Genomic DNA, 20,612 nt, shown 5'->3' on the forward strand with positions numbered 1-20,612 from the left:
AGTAGTGCACACAGGGAGCAACACTTAACAGTACTGGGTTTGTTGAACCGACAACGGCTGCACAGCTCATAAAATAAGATCATATGTATTTGTTCTGGTCCCGGTAGTCATAGAGTAAAACCATTTAAGAACTATTATGAAATGTCTGTTTTGTGTATTTGAGGAAACCTGGGTAAAATACAGTATAGTGAAGTGTTTTTGACATTCTATTATCAGACGCAGTTTTCTCTGCAACGCCTGGTTCACTCTATTAAATGTGTTAAAACAATCTGCAAACGCTGCATGAATCCATGACAGATGCACTGCGTTACGAGGAAGGTGTGTCACGAGTTGATAATGCATGTGTAAACAGGATGGGTTTTTTCTTTGTTTGATGCTTAACTCTGAGAAGTTCTTGTAATGAACACCGCATCAGTGAGAGTTAGAGTTTGCGTGTAATACTACAACAAATAATCACAAATGATCACTTTCATCTCGCTACATTTGAATCGTCAGTGTTTTACCTTGAGCTCGATGGCAGTAGAACCTATGAGGAGCAACGAGTCGCTGTCCCAGATGTCGATGTGCATGGTGTGGAGGGCCAGGTAGCGAAGGAACCAGCGCTTCTCTCCTGGCTTCAAGAAACCCTCATCTACTCTGAACTGCACCTGCAGGCCTGGAGAGCCTGGACAAGGAGAGAGGGAGACGTCAGCATGGAGGGAAAAACACATACACTGTTCAAAAATGATGATGTCATTCAAATATGTGGTGTTATGGCAGCTGATGGCTCTTTGAAGGTTTCCTTCAGCTGGAGAAACAATCAACCACTCAGAGCTTTGAAGACAGGATTAAGAATGAGAACATCCTTTCATACATAGCTAGCTACCTAGCTACATCCACTAAAAATAGTGACAGATAAATGGATGAATTAGGCGCAGCCGTATTGGTTGTTCAAAGTCGACTTACAGAAATAACATTTCTTACATTGGCATATTTACGGAAGCCCTGAGCGGCAAGTGAGGAAAAAAAAATTCTGGTGATCCATTTTCTAAGTCTGATGTAAATAGTTTTCTCTCCTGTATTTATGAGTTAAGAGCAGGAGAAAAAAGGTTTTGCCAGGATAATTTTTCTAAATTCGATATTTTTCATCTGTGATTTTTTTGCAAGGTGAATTTTTTTTATCATTATTTTTTCAGACTCATTTTGGATCTAAAAGTCTTTTTAGGGGCTAAAAGCATTCATGTTTTCTTCCAGGTGAGTTTTAATTTCCACATGCAAAAAACTCACCTGGAAGAAGACATGAATGCTTTTAGCCCAATTTAGAACATGGGGTAGTGGTGCAACAAAAAAAAATCACCTGACAAAACTCCTCGGAAAACTTTTATTTTTTCACCTGCTAAAACTTCACAGTTGAGATTTTTTTTTTACCTGGAACTTAGAAAAATTATCTTGGCAAAATCTTTTTTTCACCTGTTCCTAAGTGATAAACACAGGAGAGAACAATTTAGATCAGATTTCGGATCACCAGAATGTTTTTTTTCACTTGCCTTTTAGGGCTTCCATACACATTTCTTAGACTGTCATTAAAACCTTTTAAAAAAAACATTTAGTTAACAGCTCCTAGCAACTTTTGCTTTAATGACCAAATGAATAATCAAGACAATAATCAGCAGATTAATTGATAATGAAAATTGTTGCAGCCCTACTTGGATGTCATCGAGGTTATCTGGGCATAGACAAACTGGAGGAGTGGAATTCGGAAGACATGGGAATGGTAGGATTTTTTTTATCCCTCACAATGTTCCCATTTTTATGGAAGTGCAACACTACATTACCCTTTAATTTGTCTCCCATTTGCATGATACGCTACACTGATGCAATGGCAAGTTAATACTCAACACAACCACCAGAAAAAAAGTCACCGCTCTTGATCATTATTTAGCCTTTTGCTTCCATCCAGATGGCTTCGAATTTGGAGGAAGAGCCATAATATCTGTAACCAGCTGTCAACCTTGTGGACGGATCTGAACTGCTGCGGCAGCCATCTACTGGGAGTCATTAGGTCTGATGATTGTGCTGCATGGGAGTACAATAACCAGGGAGTAGGAGGCCATTTCACTAAATCAGAAGCACCCTAGGGTTCCCATAATTCAAGATGATAATGGTGTCTAACACGGCCAGAAAACCTCAAGAGTGATTTTATGAACAGCGGGATAAAGTCATGGCATTAATCAGCACATCCACAATGGACACTTAAGAGGAGTGGATTCCCCTCTTCATCACTCACAAGAATGTTTTGATTATTATTTTTGAAGAAAATACTAGACGCACACAGTTTGAGGACTGAAGCTGTTCTGAGGACAATGGACAGCCATAAATCTCTTTAGATATCTATCGTTAGCAATTTATTATTTTATCCACTCTTTCAAGGTCACATGCAGGGACACACACACACCAGCCGTTTCATTTTGATTCAATCAGATCAGAGTAAAAGCCCAGACTGATTTTGGGAATGTAAAACGAGTGCCCTGTGAATCTCTGATGACGGCCCAGCGATGCACCGACTTGAAATCTGACTCATCCTGTAACTCGGAGCAGTTCAAATGAAACTGACCCCATCAGTGATCCAACTCAGCTGGTGAGTGGGTACAATCAGTCGGCTGCAGCCCAAACCCAAACTGCAGCGGCGCGTTAATGTTACCGCGCGTGTGTATTGGAGGTGTGTGTGTGGGTCGGTGTGCCAACACCACTCCCACAACTCTCCCCCACAGCATCCGTCCAACTCCGAATCAAAGCCCCCACGCTTTCTTTATTCCCAGAAGTTGAACGTGCGGAGAAGCAGCTGGCTGGATAGAAGTGGAGTAATGAGGACCTTTGGTGACAGCCCTGCTGTGTTAAAGAGACCAGCAAGCCCCTCTAACTCTCTCCACACATGAACGGGTAGACAACTTTCCTTTTTTTAGACACACACACACACACACACACACACACACACACAAACTCTCTCACAGAATCAAGCACCCATGCAGAAATAAAGCTTGTTCTGAGGTCAGCACTGCTACTACTGGCTATTTCGGAGGGTTCAAATACAAAGTTTTGTTGAAGGCAAATGCTAATACCTACTGTCAGATGAAAATTCATCTTGTCAGTCTTCAAGTAATCCATATTGTGTCTAGCCAGCCAGTGATTGGACCAATCAGCGTCCTGTGAGGAGCTACGAGTGTGGTTTATGTGTGTGTGATGTGACGACACGGAGAGGCGACTGTTCATACAAAACAACAATGGCAGCTCCTAAGGAGGTTAGCGTTGATGCTGCAATAGTATCAGTTATATTAGAACTGGGTATTTCTTCATTTAAAGAAGAGCGAAGAACGGCACTGAAGGCTTTTCTCTCTGTAAAAGATGTTTTCGCTCTTCTCCCGTTTTCTGGCTTCGGTAAGAGTTTGATTGGCAGATGGTTCCTCCAGAAGTGCCCGCCCATTCCCAAACAGATTCCAATGACGGCTTCTCAGATGGTTCTGTGTAAACAGGTCAGGATGGGAGCTCCATAGGATTGTATTGAATCTCACCTACAATCCCCAGACTTTTACAAACAGGATCCTTTTAAATCACCAGATCATCAGATCTTTTTAGGTTTCGCTTTTTACACTTTGACACTGACGGATAGATTAATGAATTTTCTATTAGTCTAAATGAGTACCTGAATTTGAGAAAACACTCTCCCTAAATTTAGCCCATTCAGTAGCTGTTATGGATTTTTCGATCATATCAAATGAACTTCATCGGCAGATGGAGTTTGCCCACTTTGCCTCATATTGTTGATTTTCACATTTTCATTTTTTTTCCCTACCATTTTAAGGACTTCTCATCTCGTAACTGTAACTTTACCTTATCTTATATTTAAGAAAATAACCGAAGCTCAAAGGTCCCTTAGTAGTGTAGAACTTCAGTTACGTGACGCAAGTGGTCCTATGAGTGTGTGTGTGTGTGTGTGTGTGTGTGTGTGTGTGTGTGTGTGTGTGTGTGACTGGTTTTGGTTTTAATGTTTTGTTTTATCAGGTTATATGCTGTAGCAATGTATCCTCATACAGTACAATGGTTCGTATGATTTCTCACAAAAAGTTATTCCTTATTTTTCTTGCATTTTCCTATGTGTCCAGCAACACGTGTCAATTTCCGCTCGTTAAATACATACAATCTTTTCAAATTAAACTTCTGTGTTCCCAGAAAACAAGTTTTTTTTTAGGAAAAGATCGTGTTTTGGGTACTTCAGAAGTAGCGTTACTTAAGCGCAAAAGTTACATGACAAATAAATCAAAGTTGACTTCTGGTTTCACATGGGATACTGACGTCTGTCTCCTGGGTGAAAGTGTTTTTTGACCCCACCATCCACCCCGACTGCAGCGTGTCTTCTTCTTATCAAGGTAGAAAAGCCGCTGAAACAGTATTTAGACCATCATGAGACACTAAAACTCTGCAGTGAAAGGCAAAATACATTCATCTGGGTGGGCTGCAGCTCATTAAAGTGACATGAGGTAGGTTACAGTGAACATTTCACAGTAAAATCCACCCACGCTGGAAGGGTTTTTCTGATCAGACATCTGACAATAACAACAAAAAAAACAAAAACATACTGACTAAGGTTATCTCCAATAGCAGACAACAGATTTGTACCAAAAGGCCATTGCAGAAAAGAGGGAAGAGGGGTTAAGACAGACAAAGACCAAAGTAGTTGACTTGATATTTCTGTGCTGCTTATGAACTCATTTTCTTTTAACCAAACCTACACAGACTCCTTCACCTCCCCCTCTTCCTCCCCTCTCCTCTCCCCAACCACCCGCCAACTCTCTCCACTTGGACCATTAATTCTCCCAGCATGCTGTTGGCTTGTGTGCAGTGGACGGGTGGCAATGAGAGCACAGAGGAAGAGCAGGAGAGAGAGAGAGAGAGAGAGAGAGAATGTGTTATGTGTGTTTGTGCTCACAAGCGGGGAAGAGCTGACAGATCTGGCCCAAGGGTTGTACAGGATTGTGTGAGCGTGCGTGTGTGCAGCTAGGTCTGCAGACGAGGAGCAGCACTCCCAGCCGCCGTCCCCCTCCCCACCACCCTTCAAACCTGGATGGCCTGCCTGGTGTGTACACAGCAGGCCAGGCGGGCTGAAAATCCTGCCGGGGATCAACAACTCTCAACAACGCAGTGAAGGCTGCAGGCAGAGAAAACAGTGAGGATGCACAGAGCGTACAGCGAGACTGACGCAAACCAGAACATCACGGCTACATTTGCCAATTTTTCTGTGGGAAACTGTCTTTTTGTGGGAAAAAAACACACGTTGGCTACTTAAAGTCACTGCAATATCAGGGATGTAATGCACTTTGTGAGATTTATTTTGAAATTCGTCAACGCTCTGATTGTTTTCTACAGGACTACCCAAAAGTAATAATCCTCAACAATTTTAAATGAATACATTTACATTTTGCATTACCTTAAACAAGCTGCCCGCACTTTTGGATTTACATTATATTTTGCACTGAGTACACTCAGACTGTGTACTGCATGTATCTCATGTACAGTATATGTCTCTTGCCTTGTTAATACTAAAGAGCAATGTAAAAATCATTTGGATGGTTCCACATGTTTATGGAATGGAATGTTAACTAGTGGCGGATTATATCAACTAATTAATGTTTCATAAAACTTGAACCCTGTTAAATTACGGTTGCTAAGCTATGATTGGTCAATTGCATATGCATTTAAGGGAGGATCATGCAACTGATAGGAGATTGTTAACAGAGGATGATTATGTATTCTGCTGGATTTACTGAGGTTACGTTATTTGTCACTTTTGCTGGGAAAATACTCCGCCTCTGAAAGGGAGGTGTAAACAAAGCGCAGATGGGATTTACAAATGCCTCAAGGAATGATGTAGTGGCGGAAATATTATTTTAAGGGAATACTTCACCCTTAAAATGACAATTTGTATATCAATTACTCACCACGTGTTACCTTGAATTCATGAAGGAATCTTTGTTTTTCTCGCATGCCTCCACGGTGAACGGTGAATCCAAAAACCGTCAGAAAACGGAGTAAATCATTGATGAATTGAAGTAAATGGAGTTCAGGTTTAACAAAAGCAAAAATATATACAAACACAACATTTACAAACTATCAAAACTCATGCAGCATAATCAAAGTCTCAATTATCCAGTCGTAAGCTCACTACTTCCCAAACACACCAATGCATCTTCGCTAAAACCTTACTATTTAAAACACTTCAATCTCATGTTTGCGCGCTGCGTGTCCGTGCATGAGACGATAGTGGAGGAAGTATTTTAAATAGTAAAGTTTTAGCAAAGATGCATGTGTTTGGGAGGCACTGAGCATACGACTGGATAAATGAGACTTGGATTATACGGCACCAGTTGAATGAGAGTTTGGTAATAGATGTTTTGAGATAAATGCGGCCTCCATTTACTTCAATTCATCAAGGATTTACTCTGTTTTCGGCTACTCCGTTCACCGTGGAGGCATGTGAGAAAAACAACGTTTTCTTCAAGAATTCAAGGTAACACGGGGTGAGTATATACAAATGGTCATTTTGTGGGTGAAGTGATCCTTTAAATTCAGCATTGTTTACATCCATATTTCCTTGCCAGCTGTTGACTCCTCCCTGCCTTTGCTGGCACATTGCAGCATATCATGGCACATTCCCACCACCTGTAGATCAGTGAGTGTGACACCATTGGTGACATAAACAAAACAGCGACACACTTCACTATTTAAAGTTTCAAGCTGGCAAACGTTACATCTTTTTTCCAAAGGTGTTGAGGTTGAGTGAAGCTACAGCATGCTGGGAGTTTGCTGAGGTTACTAAACTTCATCTATTCAAAAGAATCAAAAAGGTGAAAGTTATCCTAGTAGTTGTGAATTTTAGAGGCAGTGCAAATTGAGGAGAAGTCATTGCATCCTTGCGAATGGAATAATTTAATTTTGCTTGAATTTGAGAGCAAAATTCATGCTTATTCCGAGGCTTTATGACTCCAATTATAAAAAGGTACAGTGCTAAGAAAAGGAGGAAAATAACAACTGGAGGTCCTGGTAAGATTTGAACTGAGCCAAACCCAACAGAAACATGCACATTTGGTGAATACATTACTGGCTAGCTGGTAGTAGATTGTTTTGTGGCACCAGGCAAAAACTGGGCTCGTGTTCAATCTGAATTCACCTCAACAGATGGACTGAAACCAACTGGACAGTCACAGAGATGCCAGTCGAACACAGTCTGAACACGGCCACACAGTCCTGAGAAGAGTTCTAATCAGGAGGCAAATGAAAACAGCTGTGTGGGTGGACCGTGGCTGTGGAGGGCATATGCAGGATGATTCCCATCCATGGTAAATAATTGCTAAAAAAAAAACAATTCTTTCACACACACACATATGGGCATTTGGGGTCGGCACCATTGTTGTTAGAGGTGCAAACACTGGAGGCGGAGGTGCATGGTGTGCATTGTAGCGGGCAGCGGCGTGGGTAGAGCGTGACGTCACTGTGTGTAAAAGAATTCAATTTAATTCAATTTATATAACGTCAAATCATACCAGAAGTTATCTCGGGACACTTTTCATATCGAGCAAGTCTAGACTGTAAATAAGAAGTGGACGTCGTCACCGTGACGTCACCCATTGGTTTGTGGACTGCCATTTGGAAGCCTCGAGTTTGGCATTTTGTCCGTCGCCACCTTGGTTTTGTGCAACCACAAGTGACACGAGAGGGTGGAGCTAAGTGCAACCGAACGCCAAATAAGACATTTTTAGGCGACCAAAATGGTACAATTAACTTTCATGAACTGAAAACACACTGTGAAAGGGTTAAAGTTGTAAGACTGAAACACGGACAACTCCCAGACCGGACAATGCCGTGATAGCGACCTGTCAATCACCAGGTAGCCACGCCCTAAAGCATCCCCTGCTTTATGGTCTATTTGACTCTAAATGGGACCATAATTTACGAAATGAGCATCATACTGTATTGAAGAAGACTTGAAACTAGCGATTGAGAACATAAACTCATGTTTACAATGTTTACTGAGGTAATAAATCAAGTGAGAAGTAGGCTCATTTTCTCATAGACTTCTATACAATCAGACTTCTTTTTGCAACCAGAGGAGTCGCCCTCTGCTGGTTATTAGAAAGAATGCAAATTTAAGACATTGGCTTCACTTTTCAGACCCGGAGGTTGCTCACTGGTCTAGACCGTACTCTATGATTTACAGAGACCCAACATTCCCCCATGAGCAAGCCACTGGGGCGACAGTGGTAAGAAAAAACTTCCCTTTAACAGCTAGAAATCCAGAGCAGAACCAGACTCTGGGTGGTCGGCCATTTGCCTGAACCGAGAGAAAGAGAAAAAGAGAGAGAGAGATGCACAGCAACAACAATAATAGTACAACAGCTATAATAATAACAATAACAATAGTAGCAGGTCACATATTGACCTGCTGTTACTATTGGCTACTCAAAACGTCCAGTGTGTCCCACTGCTCCCTTTAAAGTAAATTTATATCTTGTTTTGGCCTCAAAAAGCAAATGATTTCAAAGGGAGCAAATTGCATATTTGTTTTTCTCTCCGGTGAATTCTTTTAATTGTTACTACCTACAGCTTAACCATTGTAATTGCTTGCACATAATTATAAAAATTGTACACCTATTGGCTTAGCGAAATCAGTCGTGGAGGCAGAACACTTAAATCGCTGTGTGAGCTAACTTATATGAGGTAAACAGCAGGATGCCAAACTGTGTCTCACTTCCTTTCTCAGTCCGTTTAGTGCCACAGTGGGAAAGAGAGAGTTTGGGAGCGAAGGAGCTGATTGTCTTCCGGTCGATGTATCATAAAATGACTGCGAGAGACGTACTGGTTTGTATGAGATGGGGGAAAAAATGGAAGTTGGAGAAGCATGTAATATTTTGCACCTTTCCCCCCCCACAAAGCTAAAGTTGGCAGATTCACATGTTGGGAGCCCCAACTTGAAAAAGAATGAGTTACAGCTCATTTACCACACCAGTGCACAAAGAAATTTTGGGATTTTGCTCTCAAGTTTTCATATATCACTTCCTGTGTAGATTGATGATTTCCTACCTGAGATATTCCTCTTTTGACGCCACATTGTGATTCAGGTTGATAAATGACTAACTTGGATTGAAAGACATTTTTCTGAGACCTAGTGGCTGAATGAAACAAGACATGAAAGGGTTGTCGGCCCACTGCTTAAACAGGGTTAAAGAACTCAATGGGTTTCAGGGGAACTTCCACGCAGCAGGACGCAGAATCACAAGGCTGAATAACTGCAGTGGCTTTGAAGCTCAGACATATTCCATATTCTCTCTCAACCTCTGTCTCTCACCCTCACACACACGCACACACACACATGCTACTTTGAAACGCTCACACTGAATGACGAGGGAGCAGTCAGCGGATCATTGATCTTGTACAATACTTGGATCATTCATATCTTTATAGATCACTTAGACTGCAGCCAGTAAAGAATGAATGTCAATGTTTTACATTAACATTCATTTGTCCAATTAGGGAGTACAGGATGACAAAAGACTACAAAAACGTTATTGGAAAAAAGGAATTAAACTCCCTCCCTTTATCAGTATCTGCAAAATGTCGTAGATTTGTCACTGTATTATAACTGCAATGGCAATTTCTTTACAATGGGGCTATAAATGAAGTATAAGAAGTTATGAATTCACCACTCTGTTGGTTTTATTGAATTGGAGAAAAACATACAAGGATCGTGGAGCGGTGTCACAAAATGCTCCTTCTTTCGACAAAGAGCCTACAGCCATGCTAGCGGCTCTGTGAGCGTGTACTTTGGCAAAGCTACATTTGGAGCTAAATGCTAATGCCAGCATCCCATCATGCTCACGGGGACAAATTGCTAACATGATGTTCAGCAGGTATAATGAACTAAACACAAAGTACAGCTGCGGCCGATGGGAATGTCATTAGTTTAGCAGGTATTTGATCATAAATCAAATTCTTTGACCTGATGATGGCGCTAGATGTAAAGTCACAGGATCAAAAAAGTGATTACAATTCATCCCCGAGGGGATTTGAATTGATTTTTGTGCATTTGCAAAGCGCGCCCTGCCGGTAGGTTCTCACTGTCATTTTTGTGCATACAGGATTGACATATGCCTCTTAACCTGCTTATAATATAGCTACTTTTAAATGAAATTGTCTTGTTTGAATAGGCCAAAAATTGAACCGTAGCCCAAAAAGTAACCGTCAATCTGAAGCCAGCCCTAACTTTCAAGGACTGTTTAAGCATTCAAGGTGTGTATAATGACATCTGGTCATCGGAGCCAACCAACATGATGATATCCAGATATGGTTTAAAAGGTGTCCTGTCCTGTCTAATAGGGGCTGATCGTCACAAGCGTTGACGTGAAACATGCACCCATTAAAGTAAATGTCAGAGATCCTACAGTATGTGGTTTAAGCTCTTGTGTTGGACAGGGCTCGCCAATCATTTTCACAGATTGAGACATGACTACTACACTGCAGAGGAAAACACTGAAAAAGGAAAGAACAAATGAACAAAACATGCTTATTTTATATTTTTTTTCAAGGCCACACTGAATACTAACAGCTTGTCTCAACAATGAAGCATGGAGGAGCAGCAGATAGTTCTGCCTCAGGGTACGAACACTCTCAAACCACTGAAAAAACACAAAACTCAGTCAACTCAATACTATACATTTGACAGAAGAATCATTTTGCCTGTTTTTGGGTCACACACCTTCACCATGACTCAGAGCAAAGCAACAAAAAGACTTAAAATCTGCAACAGGGGATCTTAAAAGTATTGACAATTTGTGTCATGGCAAAGTCAAAATCATGACCTGAAATCTGTGTGTGTTGTGTTTAAACATTGATAACATTAAACAACATTACCATCTCTCCAATATAATCAGATACAGATAATCTCTCATTGTAATTGTTTGTTCAGCCTGTGTTTGGAATTTGATATATTTAATTGATAAAACTTGCCATTTTGGGAGCAATTTGAACAAACACTTTTAATCATTTCTAAATGTTCACAAACCTTTCTCATGCCAGCTTGTAATGACATTACCAAACAAATAAAGCAGATGTAATGTCACAGCAAAATTCCCACTGAATCCATTTAGTTTAGTCAAATTGTTTGAGTCAGAATTTCATGACAAACTATAATAATATCTTTCCAGAAAGGGTATTTGTACATGAACAGACTTTTGTTGTGGTTCAGCAAGTAAAGTTGCAAGAGACTGATGAGTCTAATTTTAATTCCTAAGGAAACAATTACCTGGTTAAACACTAAGAGAAGCTGTGAATGAACAAACTGTTAAATGATAATCGTAGTGCTTAATCCTTCAAATGAGAGAGGGAAGCTTTGGTAGTTCAGCAGTTATGAGTAAATAGGTGGAAAGGCTCCCAGCCTCGGAATATATAGAAGCATCTGCCTGAATGTAAGACAGATTTGTGAAGTGCACTCTGGATGACATAGACTGAGAGAGACGCAGTGACAGACAGAGAAATATTGACTGAGTTAGACTGGAGCGTGTGTCTGAGGAACGGAGAATATGGGTAGGCGTAGGGACGAGGGGAGGGGGATTGTTTGTGTGCTCAATATCACGCTCCGTCAAAAGCTGTAATATCTCTTCCATTTCATTAGTTGCTACATGAATAGACTTGACAGCAATCAGCGGCCGAATGGCTGATTGAAAGAGAAGTGCCTCAGCATCAGAGAACATCACGGAGCGCCATGGAACGAGCTCACCGTTTTGTAGGTACAATGTTTATCTGAAAAGAAGGAAAATAAACCACAGCCCAGCTTATATCTAGAATATATAACAGATGTACGACTAACACTTTTTGTAATCAATGGCAAGTATTGACAAGTGTTTTCCAGAGCATTTTATACTATAGATGAATGCATTTTCCCACCCTAAAACATGAGGCATTTTCAGACCGGAGGAAATATTTCATAGTTCTAACAACTCCCCTATATATTATGTCCGCACCGCAAGAACTAGGAACGATCGTTGTTCTTTGAAACACTGTTATGTGAGACTTTTTTAGCTCCTATTTCAGAGTATGTACTCTCCCAGCACAACAGGAACCGTGAGTGAGCACAAAGGCTAACGCAGTACCACAAAGGCTAACCCAGTAGCACAAAAACTAATGCAGTACCACAAAGGCTAACCCAGTAGCACAAAGGCTAACCCAGTAGCACAAAGCACACCCACTGAGCCAAAGAAACGATAGACGATTCAAACTGAAATCGCAAAAGGTACATTTGTCACGGCTATTTTGCTTTTTGTTTATATACTTCTGGCACAGAGTTCTTATATTACTAAAAATGCAAAGAGAGCTTATGAAACTCAGCAAACTAGGTACTCGCCAATCTCCCAGCTGGAGATGTGTGTGAGTTTTGCTGGCCGGCTAATGTCCTTCAGCGTTTCTATTTGTGGTGCGAATGCAAACAGAAAAAAGCAACTGAAGGTATGTAGTTCTCAGGGAGCTCCCCAGTGGGCAGTTCCTCTCAGGAAGTCCCTAGAACTGTTTGGTCAGAAAACGCCAATGGACATGAACGCACCAAACAGCATGAATTTGTCAGTTCACGCTCTCAAACATATTACCATGCATTGATATCATAACTCAACATGTTCATTGTGATAGATTAGTTATCTCAAGCAAGTTTCAACTCCCTGTAGTTTCATACCATGCTAATACAAATAGAAGCCAATGGCTGTAGGCAGGGTAAGAAAAAGAATTCAAAAACTTATATTGCACAAGTTTTCTTTAAGATGCTCAAACTGTTGGGACTAGAGAACCAGGACAGCGTCATTCATTATAAATGTTTACTGGGGAGATGCACAGGGGCCAACTGAAGGCATGAGTCTCCATTTCAGTGGAGGAAATGAGCAGTATTATTTATTTATTTTTTGCAGCGGAGGATCCTTACCAGAGTTGACAGAGCCGTCTTTGTTGATGGAGGCCAGGACACAGGGAAGTGGAACACCAGCTTTCTGCTGAACCTTGTCACTGGTCAGTAGTTTGAGCTGCTGCGATGTGACTGGTGGAAAGCGATAGAACTGGAAGGTGAAGTGGATGTTGTCGGGCCAATCAGGACCAACACCCGCCGCAGGGACTCTGGCAAAAAACAGAGGTTGATGATTATTCAGAAAATAATGGTCGCTCATAGTGCAATATATAAAGGTAATACAGCAATGCTATATGAAAATAAATGTACAAGTGATTGATTTACCACCCTGAATATGATCAATTTAACACAAACTGTGATATATTTATTACAAAATCTATGTGGGGAGTAGAGTGGTATGCATATTTGAAAATTGATGGTCGGAAATGTCATTAAAAACCTGGATGAGTAAATCACATTTCAGCTAATGATTTACATCAGACAATTCCAGGAAAGAAAAAAGTCAAATATGCATGTCTTGCACGTCCCACCGGAGCCGGTAACTCAGCTTTACAGCTACTTAAAAGTAAAAACCCAATAATAAAAATGAGGATTAAAACTTAAGGTGGTAAATCACGCCTTAAAAGTGGCTATAAATTGGACTGCTGATTGAGTGGGTACAAACTCATTTCTACACTTTTGATCCATTATAAGTGGATAGCTTGGCACCTTCTTAAAAGTAAAGGCAGCATGAAACTATTAGATGTGTGGAGGACAGGAAATCAAGTCTGTTTGTGTCCAAAAAGCTGAGTACACGTGGCTGTATTCTGTTAACACAAAGGGAATAATTGCATGTAGTTTGTGTTTGCTACGACTCCTATGGAGAAAAAAAAAGAGAACCTCCTGGTGTTGTGTATTCCTTTTCACACAGACACCACCCTCTGAGTGTGATTTCACACACGTACACAGATCTAAACACACACTTCAAACTGCTGATGGCCCACAAAAAAGTCCCGGTGAGCCTGCAAGCTCTCGATTTAGCACCGAGCATATTAAATAATGAGCGAGTTTCAGGATGAGCTTCTTTCTGCTTCCGTCTGATGAACAGATTAGCAATCAGTCATCGCGTATTCAATAATGAGGAGAAAAGAAAAAAGGCATCTGAAAACAAGCAGGGAGTGCTGGGAGGCCCCCCGCCACCACGGACAGGCCGTCAGAGGTTTCAAAGAGGAAACTAATAAGAGCGGTGTGTGTGACCTCCCAGTCAATCACTCGCTCTCATATTCCGCTGTTAAAGATGCAGCCGTGCTCCGTCTTCACAGAGGAGCCGGCATTAATATTAATTCTGTAAACAGACAATATTGATAATTATGGCGCCCGGGTGAGAGCTAGAAATTACACTGTCTATCCACAGGCTCCCCGCTTGCCTAAGTGCTACTGCTGCTGCTGCCTAAATCCCTGCATGCCATACCTGTTTGTCATAATTATGAGGTAACCTTCAACCCACAGAGATACGTAATGTATGTTCAAGTATGTGGTATAACTACTCGCCTTCAGGTGGCTTTGAATAAACAAAACAGAAGAATCAAATAAGCTTTCGTACCTTCACAACACACAAATTAAAGTAAGAATCCATACTTCACGATATTAAAACATCTGCTTTGTTTTGCTGTCTCAGATCGATAACATGATAGTGTTGCCCTGTAGCTTTAAATATTTGCTGTTGTAATCTTACAATATAACTAGGTTTTTACCACCAAACTTCCTTCCAACTCGCCAGCAGAAAGGAAGTGATTTAATTGCCAGCCTGTATGGAGCAAACGGGATAGTGATGCTGTGCTGTGCTGGGGGAAACTGGAGGTAGGAAACATGTCATTACTGACCTCTCTGCTCAACCTCGGTGGGGGAAACATTTATGTTTGGTGTATGGTGTGTGCAGAAACAACTACTGCAGGTTAAAGTGGAACCAGGAAGTCCGTCTGACTTCTTTTTAGCGATGTCAACTTGTCCTCCAAACTACAATTAACCTTTTACTGGCCACTTGTTCAAGTTCTTTTTTTACTTTTCTTTATCGGATTAATTCAATATTTTGCCTAAGTCTTAAGTGGTAGTAATAAAGGCAGCAACTTATTTGTGCATGTGATTTATGTACGGCAACATACATCGCCATTAACTGGAAAACAACTCTTAAATGTTACAATTACAGCAGCTGAAAAAACTGACTGATTAAACAAGTAATATAAACAAAGTCAACTTTGATTTTGGGGAATTGTTGGAAGGGCATTTATCACTAATATCTAACATTTCAAAGACAAAAAAAACACTAAAAATCAACACATTAATAGACAATAAAACTTTAAAAAAAGACAAACAAAATGCTTGTTGTTGCTGCTTAGCCATGATGTGCCTCTTTCCTGCCACTTTTTCTTCCCCAATCACTTCATTCCTCCTTTTTGCTGCACTTAAAGTGAAACTTTCTTATTTTTCAGGGACTAATGGGGACAACAATTTTTGAAATTGGTCCAATATTGAGGCAGAGCGCTATAACCGGCAGCCGCTAAACGAGCTGCGAGGGCAAGTGAGCATCAATGTAACATTACGTTCACTAAAATTGCTTGTTTTTGCCTCTGACAGACTCAGATTGTTATTATAGGTGTCTGATAACATTATGGAAAGAACCCTACAGAGAAATAAAACCTTTTTCTTACCTTTCACTTGATCCGGTCTGTTTGTAATTGTGTCCAAGTCCCGCTCAAGGAAAAGTCTCGTTGTGAAATCTGAATATCTGTTTACTCTGGCTCAAATAAATACGGGCCATCATTGAATTCAAAGACCTCATCCACATTGTGGAAATCATCTAAATATTCAGCCATGATACTGAAAGTATTTTACACTAAGCTACGCTTTCTGTACTCCAACACAACAAACTCTGCCCGGCTGGCACTCGCGTTTCCACCATGGATGTATTCCACTATTCCACCGCTGTGTTCCAGCAACACGTCACCTCGCCAGATTTCACAACGAGACTTCTTCTTGAGCTAGACTCTTTCCATAATGTATAAAAATAACAATCAGAGCCTGTCATGGTGAAAACAAGCACTTTTAGTGGATGTAAATGATGGTGCCAGCTTGCCCCACTAGGATTACACTGCGGCCCATTAGCAATACTGGAGCAATTTCACAAATTGTTGTCCCCGTTAGTCAGTTAGACACAAAAACACGGGAAAATAGGGTTCAGGTTGAAAAATACCAAAGTTACCCTTTATGGATGGCTGGTAGTCAAATTCCACTGACATCATCACATAGCATCATGTTATGTAACAACATCCGAAGCACACATCCTACACACCATACAGACAGAGAAACTAGTCACAGAGTAGCCGACGTGTTGATTTTGGCAACCACAAACTCTTCAGATCTGCAAGATTAATATTTTTCATTGAAAACTGCAAAGACTTATATGATTACATGCAATCATGTGGAATATCAAATATAAATTCAAATCACTGTTATGAGTGTTCCATCATTTCCTCGTCTCTAAAGTTTGGAGCACCCTGAGGTGAAGTTAATGGCATCTATTACCACACAGGAAGAGCCAAACATTTTTATCTACATATATTAATCCTGTGTGAAAACAAAGCAGATCTGTCTGTTCAACACTGTACTGAGAACAACATCATGCACCACGTGTCACTTAACAGCCAGCGTTGAGGTTGGTACACATGAAGTCATGGCAGCATGATGGTGAGTCTATGATGAACAAGACGGATGTGAGTTGGGTTTATCAAACTGCTGACGGTGCTGATGACAAGATAGAAGGACACTGTTTAGAACCCATCCCTCAGCAGCCCCCCTCCCCCTCCACTGTCAGCCCCTGACAGAGGGGACGCTGGCTCCAGGGTTTTAGTGATGGGCCGCTGACAGAGGAGCAATTCAGCCCATGCTGATGGGAAATGTGTTAATGTGTTTCTCTTCTATGTACTTGACATGTGTGTCGAGGATGACTGGCAGGACTTTGTGCCGGCATGTTTTAAGTGAATTGAAGTTTTGGCTGCAGTTCAATACAAAAAAAAAAAAGAAATCTGAAGGCAGGCGGGGCGCTGTCATTCATAACGTATGTATATATTCCGGTATACTGGCCAGTGGCTCAGTGGACAGTAAGATGCAAGTTAAATGCTATTATATCAATCACTGCAACAACAGGAGTTTCTGGGAACTAAATCATTATATTTACAGTAGGGCTGTCACAATATCAGATTTTCACTACACGCTTATCGTGGCCAAAATAAGTCATGATAACGATATTATTGAGATAATAAAAAATATATAGTAATATTGCTATCAATCAAATTCATCTTTAACTTTTTTTATTGTGCGTTTTGTCTCTTTTTTGGTTAATTACAGTAAAAATACAAGTGTAGGGAGGTGGAGAGAGAGTCTGTAACCATAACTGTATAGGCTATATAAAATTAATTTAAGAGGTGCTGGATTATTTACACAATATCATCATATGTGTATTATTAACATGATATAAATTATTAATTTTTAAAATATCACGGTTATCATCAATATCGTGACACCCCTAATTTACAGTAATCTTTAAGGAGCTTATAATCACACACAATCTATTTTGGCCAATGGGCCAAATCTATACTGATCTCTATGACAACAGCAAATACATTGTGCAGCACATGAGCTGCTGCTATCAGTCAATAACATGTGACCCAGCAGGCGCTGCAGGCCTCACCTGGTAAACGCCAGAAACTGGAACACCAGCAGGTTGCCTTGTAGAGGGTCAATCTCTTCACGCTGAGGGTCAAAGGGCACGGGCTCTGTGGGGTCCAGGACTTCCGCTCCCTGCCCACTAGAGTCCACGATGTCGGGGAAGCCAGCGGCGTAGAGATGAGCCAGTGAGCTCCTGGAGCTGACTGAGCTGGAACTAGAGGAGAAGGGTTCAATTAGAGCAGTGGTTCCAACCTTTTTTCTTAAGGGACCCCTTTTCTATGATTGAGTAAACTGACTACCTCTAAGTGACATATTTTATGAATTTTTCATATTATATTCAATGCATGACAATAACAGTACAGAACAACTGATAAACTGTACAATTAACCCAAATACTGAACACAATAACTGAAGGACGTTTGTGTAAAACGAGCGATTTGGATGAATTTTGAGCAGATTATTTCCTGTGAATATTATATCAGAGATGAGTTTTCCTGTTATTTTTAGGGACTTTTAATACAATTCTCTGTATTGTGTAGTTGTTTTTTTGTAACGATCATACATACTTAATAGACTTCTCTTTTTGACAAATTCAGTGTTTTTTTTTCTCTGGCACCTCGACATTGTTCTATTAGCTCTTTGGTTGTTTCAACTGCGTTTTCTAATGCAGGACGAGGCTGTTTAGCAGAGAGGGAAGGCTCTGTGAATATAGCTTGTGTTCAGGGCTTCACCGTGCTCTTATCCTCTTTATATCTTATCTAATAATCCAATTTCATTCAGTTTTCTTCGAGGAAATGAATAAAATGCTGAGATATAGGCCAACTGTATATTCTTTTAAAAAGTTGTCTTACACCCCTTAAAAGGCCTCACGACCCCCCGTGACGCTATGGCGACCCCTAGTGGGGTCCCAGACCCCCAGGCTGAGAACCAGTGAATTAGAGGAAGGTTCCACAATCATCATGGGCTGCACATCGATCATTCGCTAAGCTGAAAAGATTTCAGCAAATGCCGTAATGCAGCAGAAGGTGGTGTGTTTATACCCGTGGTGCACCGGCCTCACTTGGGTGATTTGTGGTTGTAAATGAGGCAGAAAACATGTTTGGATCTGATGTGCTGTTTTAATCATTTCAGACCTCAGTTTATCTTGAATCGGTTCCATTGTGACTCCAGATGTTTACCTTTTGGGAGATAACTTGAACCTGAATTTCCAATATCCCGCTGGACTAAATAAAAATGCAGTGAAACAATGATCTGACAGCATGAGGATGTCAGCAATATCCGTCAAGCGGCAGCACCACGAGAACGCTTACTGGGGAGAGAGGGACGGGTGCCAAAGCGCTCCCTCAGGATTTTCAAACATAATTGGCAGTTATCTCTAATCATAGTGGCCACCTGTTTTTCCGCAACTATGGTAACATTCATAACTTATACTTTCACCGCTGACACCAAACACTCTGGGTATGATAAACACAGTGCACAGATGGCTGGCTGAAGTGCAAGCACGGGGGAAAATGAACGATAATGTTTGGGCTTATCACAACAGTAACGCCGCCCGCGTCCAGTTGGTAAACAGGCGAGCCCACAGCTTCACATTTGTGAAAGAATGACGCCTTGATCAAACTAATTAAGGCAACAACAGTGAAGAAGACAGTCTACTTGGTTTTCCTCTAGCGGCTGTGTCAATTTCATGCTTTCAAAGTTATATCTTAATTTAGCCCAAGTGGATTAATATTCTAGCCATCATTTTTATTTCAAAGGGGACTCAATCAGATATGCACGGCAACTTCAATTAAACTTCTTTAGACTTCATTGTTCTTCTCAAAGAAGTGGGTCACTCCACACAGAGCACAGTCAAAAAGATGTTTTGGCTCCGAGTGAAGAGGCAGAGATGTTTCAGCCCACTGAACTGAACAGCATCGTGTCTGGATCCAAACTCTAGGATTGGGAAACTGTTTCGATGCCAGCTGCTTATTTACAGACTCTCTGCGCTAATGCGAGGCCTTGTTTCTGAGTTACTGTGCCCATTATTTGCAGGTTGTACTCTCTCATTCGGCATCCCACTTCAACAGACCTGGCTGCTTTACCGCTGCCATTAGGATATCCTCTCCAAATGAGCTGCGATGTAAACTCATTGCATTGCATTCTGCAGCACTAACTCACAGTCAAAGCCTCTTCCTTATAGCTGGACTTAATAATGTATTTTCACACAAACAAACAATGCTGAGACCATTACCCAAAGTGGGATGTAAAGGCTGACAAAACGATTTCTTTAAATTGGCTCTGAGCTGCATTCTCCTGCTTACTGACAACGCCGCTATACTAGCCAGCGAACACAAGCTGCCAATTAGCGAGCCGATCGATATCCCTCTGTAGATAGCAAGACAGTGAACCATTGTGGTAATGAAGGACTGTACGAGTGTTCACACAGAGATACAGGGCAGATAAAACTGTAGCTTCATTCAATAATGTCTCCTATCAAACATGACTTCACTCTGATGTCACCCTCACGTGCTGCAATGGAGAGGTTAGCCACACCAGAAATTAGAAAATACAATAGAAAAAATCTGTTGTATGTCTGGAAAACACTAGAACATCCTTTTTACACCAAAGTGCTAATAACCAATCAAATTCCACTCAATTGCAATCCAATGGATTTTCAAGGCTACGCATCATAAGCATCTATCAATATACTGGCCAGGGCTTACCGTTTCACAAATAACAGCTGGCCTCTTTATTGCAGTTCATATTACACAGCTGATGCCAACACACCAACATACGTGAAGTGGTACTTCGCTCATTTCTCATACAGGATCGGGGATGTCTTCGGGTTTCAGAGAGCAGAATGGTCCCAGATACTGGATTTTAGGGCTTTCCTCGACCAAAGAAATTATCAATTCGACTAACACTCATGTGATTTTGTCGACTAATCTATTAGTTT

At 41.0% G+C, this 20,612-nt stretch overlaps 1 protein-coding gene across 1 annotated transcript in view; it reads right to left on the reverse strand.

Moving 5' to 3' along the window:
* Positions 1-20,612, reverse strand: part of nphp4 (nephronophthisis 4) — a 178,362-nt gene that overhangs the window by 41,837 nt on the left and 115,913 nt on the right. The window contains exons 15-17 of the mRNA XM_037773417.1: positions 17,697-17,888; positions 12,992-13,179; positions 504-664 (exon numbers count right to left, since the gene is read on the reverse strand). Coding sequence (XP_037629345.1) covers positions 504-664; positions 12,992-13,179; positions 17,697-17,888 — 541 coding nt within the window. The remainder of the gene's footprint in view (positions 1-503; positions 665-12,991; positions 13,180-17,696; positions 17,889-20,612) is intronic.

This window comes from Sebastes umbrosus, chromosome 6, assembly GCF_015220745.1.
Source record: "Sebastes umbrosus isolate fSebUmb1 chromosome 6, fSebUmb1.pri, whole genome shotgun sequence".
NCBI classification, from domain to species: domain Eukaryota; kingdom Metazoa; phylum Chordata; class Actinopteri; order Perciformes; family Sebastidae; genus Sebastes; species Sebastes umbrosus.